Consider the following 12,775-nt stretch of genomic DNA (forward strand, 5'->3'; position numbering starts at 1 on the left):
AGTAGACATTTTGATAAATCGAGAAAATCATTTCTTGCTATTGACGGTTTAAGAATGCCTCTGTAGTTGTGGGTTGGCAAAAAGTAAAAAAAACAATATTTATGACAAATATAAAAAAATACTACTCTATCCATTAATTTTGAAATACTTTACAGAAATATATTATAGAACATACTTAAGAGGTGGTATTGGCGTTCTCATGTTTCTTGTGCTTACAGTTTTAGATAGGTTAAATATGGAACACCGCCGTTTGTACATGGCCAACTCGCTACAGTTGTCATCGTCTGTGGGCACGCACACTGTGTTGACAGCATAGTCCGTCCTCTATGTCGGTGGTTGGGGGCGTTCCCTGCTCCCTGACTGCTCAGGACAGGGGCGGGCTGGAGGAGGGGAGGCTCCTTTGCCCCGCCCAGGTGTATACCCAGGGGGAGAGAGAGCCATCAGTCCTGACCGACCCCCGCAGCAGCACAAGAGAGGGAGGGGGTGGAGCCGCAGAGGAGCAGGCAGGCGGCCGCCCCTGTCTGTCGGGTGCGGGTGGCGGTGACCCGCAGACAGCGGCAGCAGCCCGGGCAGGAGGCGGAGCCGTCGAGCGCCGCTGCCCCGGGCAAGGCATGTCAGCGCCAGTGGGGAGCACCGCCGGTGGCGGCGGGGGAGCTATGTTCTCGGTGCGGATCGTGACTGCGGATTACTACCTGGCAGCCCCTCTGGATGGTTTGGATGTGTGTCGGGCGCGGGGCTCAGAGGAGAAGTCGGGCAGGAGGGTACCGGTGGTGCGAATCTTCGGGGCCACCCCTGCAGGTAAGGCATAGGGGAGAATCTAAGAAGGGGTTCCCGGTCTACCACCATCCGTGTTCCACCAGTTTGTTGTGAATGCCCATGTACATGGAGAAGATGCCCTGGCTGCTGCCAGATGTTTGTATTTTGAACCCTGGGCATTGCGTCACGTGCCCCTTGCAGAAGCTGTGCTCTTGTTTAAGGTGACAACCCGGGGCATCGATTGCCCCACCTCTCCTGTGGCTATGGCTCTTGGCCAAAGAGGGGGGAGGGGGTTATTTGCCTCCCCCTCCATGTGTTCCCCTCTGGATTCAGAGAGAGCTGCAGCCTCATGGGACCCTGGTGTGTGGGGATGCCCTCTGGTCTTGAGTGGGTGAGCAGTACATGCGTCGTGGGTTCTTGCGCGGTGGTTTCAAGAGCTGTTACTCCAGGCGTGCACTGTCTCCCCCTTGCTGGTGCCCGACCATGTTGGCATTCGGCCACAAGGGGCTCTGAGTGTTCTTTAGGAGCTGCCCGCCCCTCGTACTGCATCCTGCCCCCCGGCGGCCCCTCTCTGACCCAGCCTGCGCTGCTGGCTCTGCTCCTCCCCCGCCTCTCGCCCACCTCTCAGCCATGCCCTCTCTAGTCTCCTCTGCTCCCCTCTGGGCTCGGATGCGGGTGCTCCGCAGAGCCCAGACTCTCGTGCCCGCCGCCGCACACAGGTTCATCTCAGGACATGTCTGACATCCTCAGCGACGCGCCGCACACAGTGTACTGTACAGATCTCATACAATCCGGGTACACGGTGTAGGCACCAAGCCTTTGTGTTACGGCTAAGCACGTATATTGCATTCTTACTGCAGACGCTTGATAGTCACGCACTTCCTCTTGATCCAAAATGTGGGGAGCCATTACATATGTCTGCCATGAGAAGGGTTTAATATGCCTCTCCTTTGTTCTCTATTGTCGTCTTCTTCACATTAATCTTTATCACACACATTATTACAAGTGTTGCTTTGCACAAGTCTTTTGTGTTCCCTGGCTTTGTTGCTCCACAAAACCCCCTCCATCGAGATGGTATGAGATACCAGCACCCCTTTCTAAAGACATAAATTTCAGTTTGGAAATCAGCCATCTAGAGCTGCTGCTAGTGACTGGCGTACTACCCCCTTGACTGTTTTTCGTGCGTTAAATCCCTCCCGGTTCTTCTAGGTGACCATGTTCTATCCCACTGGCAGTGAGTTGTTAGCACACAAAGGGGATCCGATTCGTTTGAGCACTCTGAACCGTGTGATAAAATATTCTCGAATAATTCTTGGCATTTAAAATGTGCGCACGTTCCTTTAGATTTTATTCCTGGCTATTGTTATTGGCCAGCAGTATTAAAAATACAGTTGGCACTGATGTCATATATATGAATTATTTGCAATTATTAATGATATTGACATTGACGTAAATTACGGATTTTATCCTTTGCAAAAGCTGGGAGTGAGTCTTCCTGGGGGTTTAATATAGAATACACTTAATAAACGTGGTGTTTTATAGTAACCGGACAGTTCTACCTTTTGATTCTTGGTGACATTTATGAACTGTCTTTATGGTGCACTATAACAGTAGACCCCTTTCGAAAGTAGACGAGCCCACTACTACGAATACCCATTTTGTTTCCTTTGTGATACTGCATATATGTGCCGTATGTAGCTAAACCCGGAGGGTGAACATCTGTGCACACAGGGTGCATACTTTGCCTCTCTTTATTTTATGCGTAGCAACCAGTCATGGAATTGCAAGACATGGTTAAGTGGCTAATTTTGCAATTTAAATTGTGTGACTATATGTGGATACATCGTGAAATCAAAATATCAGTACGTTGCCTTTGTGTATGTCGCGAATGCTAACAGTCTTCCTGTCGGATATGTCCGGTCTGCGCATATGCTCTTTATTTCATAACTGCTAAACGGGCATTACGGCGTGTGACAACTGTTCTATTTCGGAGTAGGCTACAGCCGCAAATCTCCTTGCAAGTGTTATTTATAACTAGACGGAACACAGTGGATTACATTTAGCCTGGTGTTGGCTCATCATGTCTCATTCTTGTCGCTGGAGGAAACATGAATTTCTTTCATGCTGCAGTATGTGACATCACAAGTGGCCTAGCCAAGACAAATGTGCAGACGGTGGTTACGTGAGGAAACTCGACTAGGATTGATGGCCCTGATCGAAATACTGCGGATTAAGTAATTTATTTATATACAATTAAAAAAGAAAAACCTCCAAGACAACCTGTTGTGGTTGCTTATCCGCCAAAGTGGTGCTTAGTTTTTGGAATGAACGTCAGAGTGAATTTGTTCTCGTTTCATGCTTTTGGAGGATAGTTTTATTTCCGGTTTTCAAGGCTGGCGAATTGGTTTGCCTCCAACAATGTTTCCAGCGGGGCTCTTGAACGCCGTGCTATCTGCGCAGTATTTGTTCCCCTGTCGTTTGATTTCACTGTTATGAGACCTTTTGGGTTCGGTTCGTTCAGTGCTGTGTGCACTGCTGGTAGATTATAGGTGACAAACGATGCCTCGGGTTGCAAATTAGGTATTCAAGTTGGATGTTATCTTGTTACTTTTAATTTGTTTTGACTATCGTTTATACTTTCTTTCACCCAGTGTCGTGACCTAGCGTGTACTGAAATTACCACGTGACCTCTTAAATCAGTGTAGACTAGCCTGAGAGGCAAGACTTCTGCATACAAACAGTATGAAAATGTGAACTAAAGTACCTCACTGTAACACTGAAAAGCCAAATCTTAAGGCCCAGCGCACCCCCAATTAAACAGTAGGACTCTTTGGCACCTATTAACTGCTGTTGCTTACACAAATATCAAAAGCATTTAAATACAAAATTCTACATTTGTTTTGTGCAGGCCAGTGGATGCATCTTCAGAGGTGGGTTGCTTGTAATAAGGGTTTAATTCTAGATGAAGGATGGACACTCCATCCATACATCACTAGACTGAACCACCAAGACATATATCAACAGATGGGACATCCTCATCGGGTGCAAGGGGAGGCAACACGCTCCAACACAAGGATGACCAATCTACAGCGGCCATGCTCCAGGCCATAAGACTCCCACTAAGCCCAGGAATCATGATTGACAGGTTGGGGTCAGAGTATGTGTTGGACCTGGGTATTTTTTGGAGGGTCATCCCCAAACGTTTTGCCTTCCTCCTCCTGTTTTTCTGACCCTCCTTTTGTTGGGTTTAGGACTCTGAGCACTTTATCACTGATGATCAGTGCTATAGTGCATGTGCTTTCCCTTCTAAAGTAGGGTTGATTGGCTTACACCAGATTGGGTCATTTAATTTACTTGTAAGTCCTTTGTACAGTGCTAAGCTTTATACCAAGGGCCTGTAAATTAAATGCTACTAGTGGGCATGCAGCACAGCTTGTGCCACCCACAGAAGTAGCCTTGCAAACCTGCCTCAGGCCTGCCACCGCAGAGCCTGCATGCTCAGTTTAACGTGGCATCTAAATTCACTTGCCAGGCCTGGAACTCCACTTTTGCTATATATGTCACCCCTGAGGTAGGCCCTCGGCAGCCCTACGGGCAGGGTGCTGTGTCAGTAGGATATGTGCCTTGTTGTATGGCCTGCCCTAGTGGTGACAGCCTATTTGGTTTCTCACTGCTGTGAGTGCTGCCTCCCATAGGATTGCATTGGAAATGCCCTTTCATATGGCTAAGTGGTATTTTCTGATCTTTGAGGTGTGGCGTGGGCATGTTTGGTATAGGTGGAATGTTAGTGAGAAATGCTGCTTACTGGTGTAGGTGGATTTATTACCATTGTAGAAATGCCACTTTTAGAAAGTGGGTATTTCTCTATGCTTATAACTCTGGTGTTTTTGCAGCTCGGCCCCAATCCACATCTGGGTTAGAGTTACAGCTGTACTTTGTGCATACTTTCCAGACAGCCATCACACAAGGAGCTTGGAGATGTAACAGGAGTACATCTGCATACTGACACTTATATAGGCTGTGCCGTACCCAGACACAAAGGGCTTCTTTACCCTCCACTAATATCTGAGCTAGGGTGGAGGAGAAGAGACATTTCTGGAACTGGTTAGAGCATGTTGGAACCTTTTTTCCGCTTCTAAAAGCTGGGCAATAGGAAAATTAAGTATAGGGGTTGTACCACATGTTGAGAAAAGAGAGACACTGTGGACTTGGCATCAGATGCTGCTGGAAGGGACTGTTATACCAGAGGAACCACCATAAGGACTGACCTGCTGTAGTGCTGACATGTGACCTGCCAAGTCATCAGAAGGACTACCACCTTACAGCCAGGACCCTGATGAGCTGGACTGCTGCTGCTGTGCCCCAGTTGTTCTCCAGAGGCTGGGTGGTGTGTTTCCACCCCCCCTCTCAGTTTTCTACTTTCATGCGCCAGTGTAGTGCCTTGTCAGGACTGGGGAATCACCAGGGCTAGAAGAAGTCTGTGCGAGAAGCACTCCCCAGCCACTAGGTAGCCTGGAGTGCGAGTGCCGTGTGAAGCCATACCTCCCCCAGAGGGGGGCACAAGTTCCCTGTGAGCCCTACCCCCAGGAGGAGGGGAACCCAGTCCAGGCGAGACCGCCACCAAACAGAGGAGCCTCTCGGGCTGAGCGCCCCCAACAGGTGCGGCAGACTTCTTGTGCCTTCATTGAAGCCCTGACTTGGTCCTGAGAAAGCAAGGGTGACCGCAGGTAGCGGCCACCTCTGTACCCGGAGCACCTCCATGTGGAAGCCATGTTGGTTGAGTGCGGGTGCATGCTGAGAGTGCTGCCGGGGAGCCGGAGTGCCGGGCACCACACACGAGGGCCAGGAGGCTCGCGCCAACCCTACCGTATTCCCTCCTAGGAGAGGGGTGGCAGCCATACAGGTGAGCGTGGCTGTCCCTCTAAGGGGGAAAGACTGCCTCCAGGGAGGCCAGCACACTCAGCCTCCTGGAAGGAGGAGGCCCTGGCCGTCACAGAGGGATGGGTGGATAAACCGTCCCCTGCTACAGTGGGGGTCGCACTTGACAGTAAAGGCCTTTGTAGTGTGTTTTTGTTCTTAGTTAGAATGCTCTTCGATGCTGACCTAAGGAGATTCCACGTTCTAGTACGTGTAGCCTCCTTGTGTTAGTTGAGCCTGAGCTTCTCCCTGTAGCGGACCTGTTTCCTTGTACTCTTACTCAATAAAGCGTGTATTCCTTTACCTGGTCTTGAGTGCAACATCACTTCAGCCTTGCTTTTATTTCTCACAGGATGGGACGTAAACCCCAACGGAGGTCCCGTCCTGCTGGGAATAGCTTATCGCCTGACTGCAGAAGTGTGCGCGTGCCCCAATCCCCGCCCCCAGTAGCTTTCACGGATCTTTGGGGGCCTTTTTTCTTTCTCTTCAACCATCAGTGGGACGGGATGAAAACCTCGAAGGAGATCCCAATTCCGCTAGGGGGGAAAAGTACATTATTTGCCCTAGTAGTGGGGCTATTATGTCCACTCCCTAGTTTGTGGTAAAAGCACATTTTATCATAAGAGGAGCGTGGGAGCTCCTATGCTGAGGTGGTGGGCTTTCACTCAGCATACCTCTTGTAAAAGATGTGCAGATTATGGCTTTTTCGCAGTAGCACTTGTACCCTAATTGGTTCTACATGTGTTTATAACCCAATTAATTTTTATAAATTGAGCTTGCCGTGTTGAGGGGGCATAAATGTTCTCAGGACCTACGATATATGCAGAGGGAGGGTAGTGTGTTATGATGTTTGCATTTGGGAATGTTTCGTTCTGTGCGCATTTATTATGGTGGTAATGATGACCAGACCACCACTTGTGTTGCAGAATACTAGTAACCTATTTGCTGACCTGATAACTGCTTGTTCTGCAGCATACTAGAATTCTATGTGATAAAATGACAAATGCTTGCGTAGCATGAATCTGTAACACATGTTGTTTTTTTCGGCTAACAATGTTTTGTGCAATACAGTTATTTTTACATAACCTGTTGGGTTTTCTTCGTGGTGAATTTATTGTGTCACTAGTGTTGTTTGTGTTGTGCTAACACTTTGCACGTTGTCTCTGAGATAAGCTTGACTGCTCGTACCAAGCTTCCAAGGGGGTGAGCAGGTGTTATCTTAGGTGTGTAACTCTCCTGCTCTGACTAGAGTGGTGGTTACTGCCTGGCTTCGGTGCCTATCCTTGCCATCCAGGAACCCCATTTTTTTTACAGTATGTCTCATTTGCCACGACTTGTGCAAGGTGACTAACGGATGATGAAAGTTGAGGCCTGAGTCTTTTCAGCAGAGGACAAAAAGTGTCCTCTACCTTTTTGGTCTCACCAGCCCACCCATGCATACCCGCTCAACAAGATCGCTGACTAGCTCAAGAGACTGAAATGGAAATTGTAGATTTACTTTGGATGCGGTAGAAAGGGGACTGCTCCTGAGGTAACAGGGTATGCCTGGTATGCCACACAGATTAATGAGAGGAGGTGCGGGCGATCAACAGACCCACCCTTCGATTATTATGTTGAGGAGTGTTCTGTTTCAGGGTGACCAATACTTCCTTTTCAGAATTGTCAGGGGAAGGTATACAATGGGTATTGTTCATGTTGCTACAGTTATGGATTTCTATTGTTTTACACTGCTGATTCCACTGTGACTGTACTAGTTTCACAATATGGACATTTTTGTGGGGGGGGGGGTTTGGGGGGACACATGTCTCTGTGACCCTTGAATTTGCGATCCTACCTCAGAGACATTAGGGGTGATGGATACCTGCATGGCTGGGAGGGACTGGTTCTGGTTCTGGGTGTGGGCTGGGCACGGCACCCCCTCCTGCCCTAGGCGGGACCACTGATCCAGGATACATCGTGAAACAGTCTACACAGAGTGGCACAGGCTGACTGAACCTATTATCTTGGAACGTCAGTGGTCTGTTACTTAGGATCAAGCAAGAGGTTGTTGCACAGCACTTCTGGGGATACGTACCAGACAGTGTGCTTCTCCAGGTGACATTTGCTAGACACCACTGCCCATTCCTGAATAGGTGCCACTATACCTCGCTAGTGCACGGAGGTTAGGGGATCACAAGGGCTTACAACTGTGGGAATCTTCTATTCCGTGGGGAGAAGACCTGGCACGATATTTGGGTAGATTTGTGGGAGTGTTGTGCTTAAGGTATAGGAAGTCACTGCTAATACGGTGTCTATTCCCTCTGCCTTCACCAACCTGTGCTTGAATTGTTGGTCATAATACTACTGGAAGCACCATCTGATGTGAATATAGTGGGGAAGAGGCAGTTGTAATGCATACATGTATATCGCCATTGATCGGTCCCTCGGGAAGGTCCCCAACACCCCCCACCCCCCTCTGTCACGCTTAATGTTTGCTTTGGGACTCCTAGACGTCTTGAGAGTAAAACACTCAGTCCCCCGAGAAATGGGAGTAATTAAAGGATTAAACGTTGGGACCTCCAAGATATCGAGGTTGTGTTGGAGCTTCATAGACATTCTTCCTCAATATTGAACAAAAATGGGGATAGGGTAGACTCACCTGGGGTGATGTGGGAGGCAAATAAAATTGTACTCTTGTGAACGAGCCCAAAATATCATACCCCAGAAAAAATGACTGGGCAAGAAACATATGGCCACACTTGGAACGGGGGCTGAGAGGTGCAAAAGTAACATACAAGCCCATGGGAGCCCAGACAACGTTATTCCGTTTAGAGGCGGTTAGTAGGGAATATCACTCCTTCACCCATGATTTGGCAAAACACTACGTAGTGAACCAACTCAAATTATATGAAGTAGGGGACAAAGCTGGTCACCTTTTAGCTTGGCTCAGTGGAACTGAAATGGCGAGCAAATGAGTGGGGGAAACTAGAAAGTCCGGACGATACTCACCTCTCCACAGATTTTGAGATTGTATAGTGCTTTGCTCAATACTGCCACATTTAATACAGTGACTAGTGTTCAGCATCCAGAGAAGTTGTAAAGGTCCTCCTGGCAGAACTTCCCATTCTGCACCTGCTCACTTAAGACCCGGCTACCGTAGAAAAGGAATTCTCTGTCATGGAACTGGATGAAGTGGTGTGTCACATGTAATCCAGTAAAACCTCAGGAACCAAGCGGCAAATGAGTGGAGTCTACAAGTAAACCCTGTGGGCCCCCATACCATGGTGATGTTGGTGGAGGCGAGACAGAAAGGGGAAATCCACTAAACCTGCATAGGGCAATAATTGTGATGAAAGCAAAACAAGCTCCCCCGTGCCCACTGAACCAATGTGCCTCAATACAGAGGCCAAAATGCTCACAAAGATGCTTCCACTTTGCCTAGGGTGGGTACTCACGACTCTGGTGCACAGGGACCAGACAGGCTTTATGCCAGGCGCATCAACCCAGCAAAACCTCAGCTGTCTTTACAATTGGCTAGACTACAGCTGTGATTCACAGAGGCCAACTTTGAGCTGGATGCATAGAAAGCCATTAATTCCATCACTTGGCCGTATCTGTTCCAGGTCCTGGATAGATTAGTGTTCGGCCTGAAATATTGTAGATGGGTACACCTGCTCTATAGTGATCCGATGGCAACAATTATAGTACAGGGAATATACTTGAACAAGTTTTACCGTGGATTGGGAACACAACAGAGATATTCCCTTTCACCTCTGTTGCTTGCTTTATTCCCGGAGCCCCTGGCATGATGACTGAAACTCTGTGCTGATGTGATAGGCTTTCTGTAGATGACGAGCGTACTGGCGAAAGTAATGCTGTCTGTTGATCATATCTCACTGTACTTAACGGAGCCAGTGACTTCCTTGCCTGAGGTCCTGTGCCTTTTGAACGATACGCAGCCTATAAGATAACTGGAATAAATATGTGCTCTACAAGATGGGTAGCTGGCCTCCAGCAAACCTGTTCCACTTAAAAGTTATGGTGACAACAGATGGTTTCCAATACCTGGTTATGGAAATAACAGAATGCTTTGCCAGGTTTCTGGAGCAATATTTAGGGAAAGTTTATCAAAGGTTTCAGGATGATGCAGACTACTGCCGTCACCTCCCCTTGTCGATTATAGGTCAATAGAGGGGCCCTATTCAAAATTATTAGGCTGCCTAAATTCCATTGTGGGGGGGTGCTGGGAAGTAAGACAACAGTCCCCTAGAGGGCAGGATACTGTTGGAGGAACTGACCATACTTATCACACCCTGATAAATAACAGAACCAATAACATTTGTTCCCTCAGATCTAGGTGGGAGGTAGATGTGGTCCTCTTGGAAGACGTGGACTAGGAGGTACCTTTTGATACACTCTAGGGAATTAGCAATAAAATTGAGCCTCATACTGCTAAACGTCCTCCACAGAATCTATTACCACATACATCAGTTGTTTAAAATGGGCCAAGCACACTCTCCCATGTTTGTGATATGGGAAAGAAGTGGGTTCCTATTTTCATACACTCTGGGACTGCCCCTTTATGCAACCGTATTGGCCGGTGGTAACCTCGAGGTAGACCTCTATATTGGGAGTGCAAGTTCCTTGTACCCCTCACTTTATTATATTTGGCATCTACAGTGAGGTGCAGTTGTCTAGGAGACAGCTCTTAATCTGTGCATTGGGTTTCATCGTGGTGAATCAAGACATTGCTAAAGAACGGCGTGCCCTGGCTTCTCATGCTGTGGGTCACTGACATGGCATTCTGTATGGTAGCAGAGACAATGGTGTATACAGCTATGGGCTGGCCAAACAAATTTCTTAACATGTGGGGATCCTGATGTGCCTACTGTGACCTGAACTGGGAAACTGATGGTCGATCGACTACCTCGGTGGGAGCAAGGGACGCTCTGGGTGGGGGAAAGTCTGGACCTACTGGCAGGATCGCAGTCTGACAGATAAGGGAGGTTGGGAACCATTATCAGTACTTACAGATATCTTTGTTAACATAATTCTTTAGTGCTTGTTGGGGCATTGTGGGTGTCCTCTGTAATCCTGTGGCCTATGGGCAGGTTATATATGACAGAACATTGAGTTTTTGTTAGTATAGTTATACATGATAAAACCAATAAAAAGAGTTTTGGAAAAAAGACATATTGGTGTGTCAGGATCAAAACTGCATCCTAAAGGTTTGCCTCTGGTTGTGTATGGAAATTGCATACTCAACCACAGTGACATTGTTTTTGGTGCTGAGCAAAGGTAGTTCTGTTTCAGTGACATAAAGCTTAGCCACATGGACTGAGTGTATAGCTTGCTTAGCTTGAAAAGGTGAGTTGAGGCATTTTTGGGATATGTTTGCATGTTTACTGAGATTGCTTGTAACTGGTGGGTTGTATAGATTCTGTGCTGACCTGTTGAACTTATTAGTGAGGGAGTTTATTTAGCACATATTCTGAATTGATTGGTTTATTTATAGTCTGATTGTCTGTGAGAACGAGTTCTTTAGAGCACCGCCGGGCGTGGGAGCTCTCTCTCTCTTGTTTTAATGCTTTTTGAGGAGTAGGACATTGGAGGGGGGCAACATTTCTTCACAAGCTAGTGGCTTTTGATGGGAGATGTGATGAAACAGCGTCAACACCACTCCAAGATGGCTAACTCTCTCACAGTCTCTTCAGTGGCCTGAGGCGTACACTGCCAATATGGCAGTCAGTTTTCTTTCCTGCATCTGTCTCCTCTTGACCGGAAAGCATTGCCCTCCAGATCTCTAAGGCCGTTCTGAGCAGTCACCAAGTTGGGGCTTTCACCACGTCTCTTTCAGTCTGTCACTTTTCTACAAGTAGTTCCTCCACTAATTGCTTTTTGAGTGAGTGGTCACGTTCAGTGAATTTGGGCATTGCTCAGTCCTCCCCCACATAGTGTTTTTTTAAATTTTTTTTTATCCTAGGTACTGTGTGGAATTTCTGCTGCTTTCCTTTCTCTCCCCATTTTCCTCCCTTGAAACTGGTTGCATAGCAAAGTGGGGCCCAAGTGGGGATGCTGAAGGGGAGACATGACCACCCCCAAAAATATGTTTACATTTACAATGCAAGTGATTTATGATTGTTTAAAGTTTGTTTTGGGAGTATGCTTCGTTCTGGTGATATTTCTAGTCGGTATCGACTGCATTTTAACTTATGCAAAAAAAATAAGTCAAAGTATTGCTTCTTGTTTTTGTAAAGATTCTTAAGTTGTTTCAATGACTGGAGCAATCTCTCTCTCCTCTCCCCACCTCCACCTTATGTCCTGTTGAGGTCTTGCTCTACTGCTGCGTACCCCATAGGCGAAAGAGGATATATAGAGCACCCCGAAAACACTAAGGTGATTTGCAACTTCAAAATGTTTTGGAGGCTGACTTCATAATGTGAAACTTAAAAAAAAAAAAATACATATTTCCATATGTCCATTAGTCTTATTACCTGAAAATTTGAAGTTTGCAATGCGCGAAATAATGTTATCAATTGAAAGTTGTTTCCTCTTTGGTTCAGTATGTCTCCATTTGACTGTGTGAAAGCTCACACTGTATAGCAGTGATAACTGCTCATCTCCTACAGAATGACAATCCCTTGCTTAGAGAAGTACTCATAAAAACCCCGCTTGCATGCTTGCTGACTTTGAAGTACAAATTGGTATATCATGCAAGGCCTTCATGAATGGTGACAGTCTTGTATGTTGCATACAGCATTGTTGCAAAACCCTGTTCAGTAGAACAAAGGATTTGATCCATCCTTTAGTTTCAGTGAATCTTTTATCCAGGACAGTCATTTTCTGTGTGAGGCAAGTAGACTACATGATGCATTGCTTTCTGATGATAACTCTTGCAAGATTAACAATTATTTTGGACTAATTGAATCCCAAAAAGATGGACTCTAAACAAATATAATTGAAAACTCCCAAAGATTTTCTTTCTAACTCTCGTTTGCTTTTTATGGGGGGCTGCTGTGTTGAGTATTAGTGAAGCTTGAGAAGCCCACTGCCCTATACTGATTTATCTTAGTCAAAACGTTGTGCAGCATCTGCTGGTGGTCTGTGTTCTCTATGTAAACAA

At 46.9% G+C, this 12,775-nt stretch overlaps 1 protein-coding gene across 4 annotated transcripts in view; it reads left to right on the plus strand.

Annotated features, from left to right (window-relative positions):
• The first annotated feature begins 421 nt into the window (after positions 1-421).
• Positions 422-12,775, plus strand: part of REV3L (REV3 like, DNA directed polymerase zeta catalytic subunit) — a 948,974-nt gene continuing 936,620 nt past the window's right edge. For 3 of the 4 annotated variants that reach the window (XM_069234598.1, XM_069234599.1, XM_069234600.1), the window contains exon 1: positions 422-798. In XM_069234598.1, the coding sequence (XP_069090699.1) occupies positions 612-798 (187 nt within the window). In that variant the 5' untranslated portion in view covers positions 422-611. The remainder of the gene's footprint in view (positions 799-12,775) is intronic. The other variant, XM_069234601.1, reaches the window with a different exon arrangement.

The sequence above is a fragment of the Pleurodeles waltl genome, chromosome 5, assembly GCF_031143425.1.
Source record: "Pleurodeles waltl isolate 20211129_DDA chromosome 5, aPleWal1.hap1.20221129, whole genome shotgun sequence".
Classification (NCBI taxonomy): domain Eukaryota; kingdom Metazoa; phylum Chordata; class Amphibia; order Caudata; family Salamandridae; genus Pleurodeles; species Pleurodeles waltl.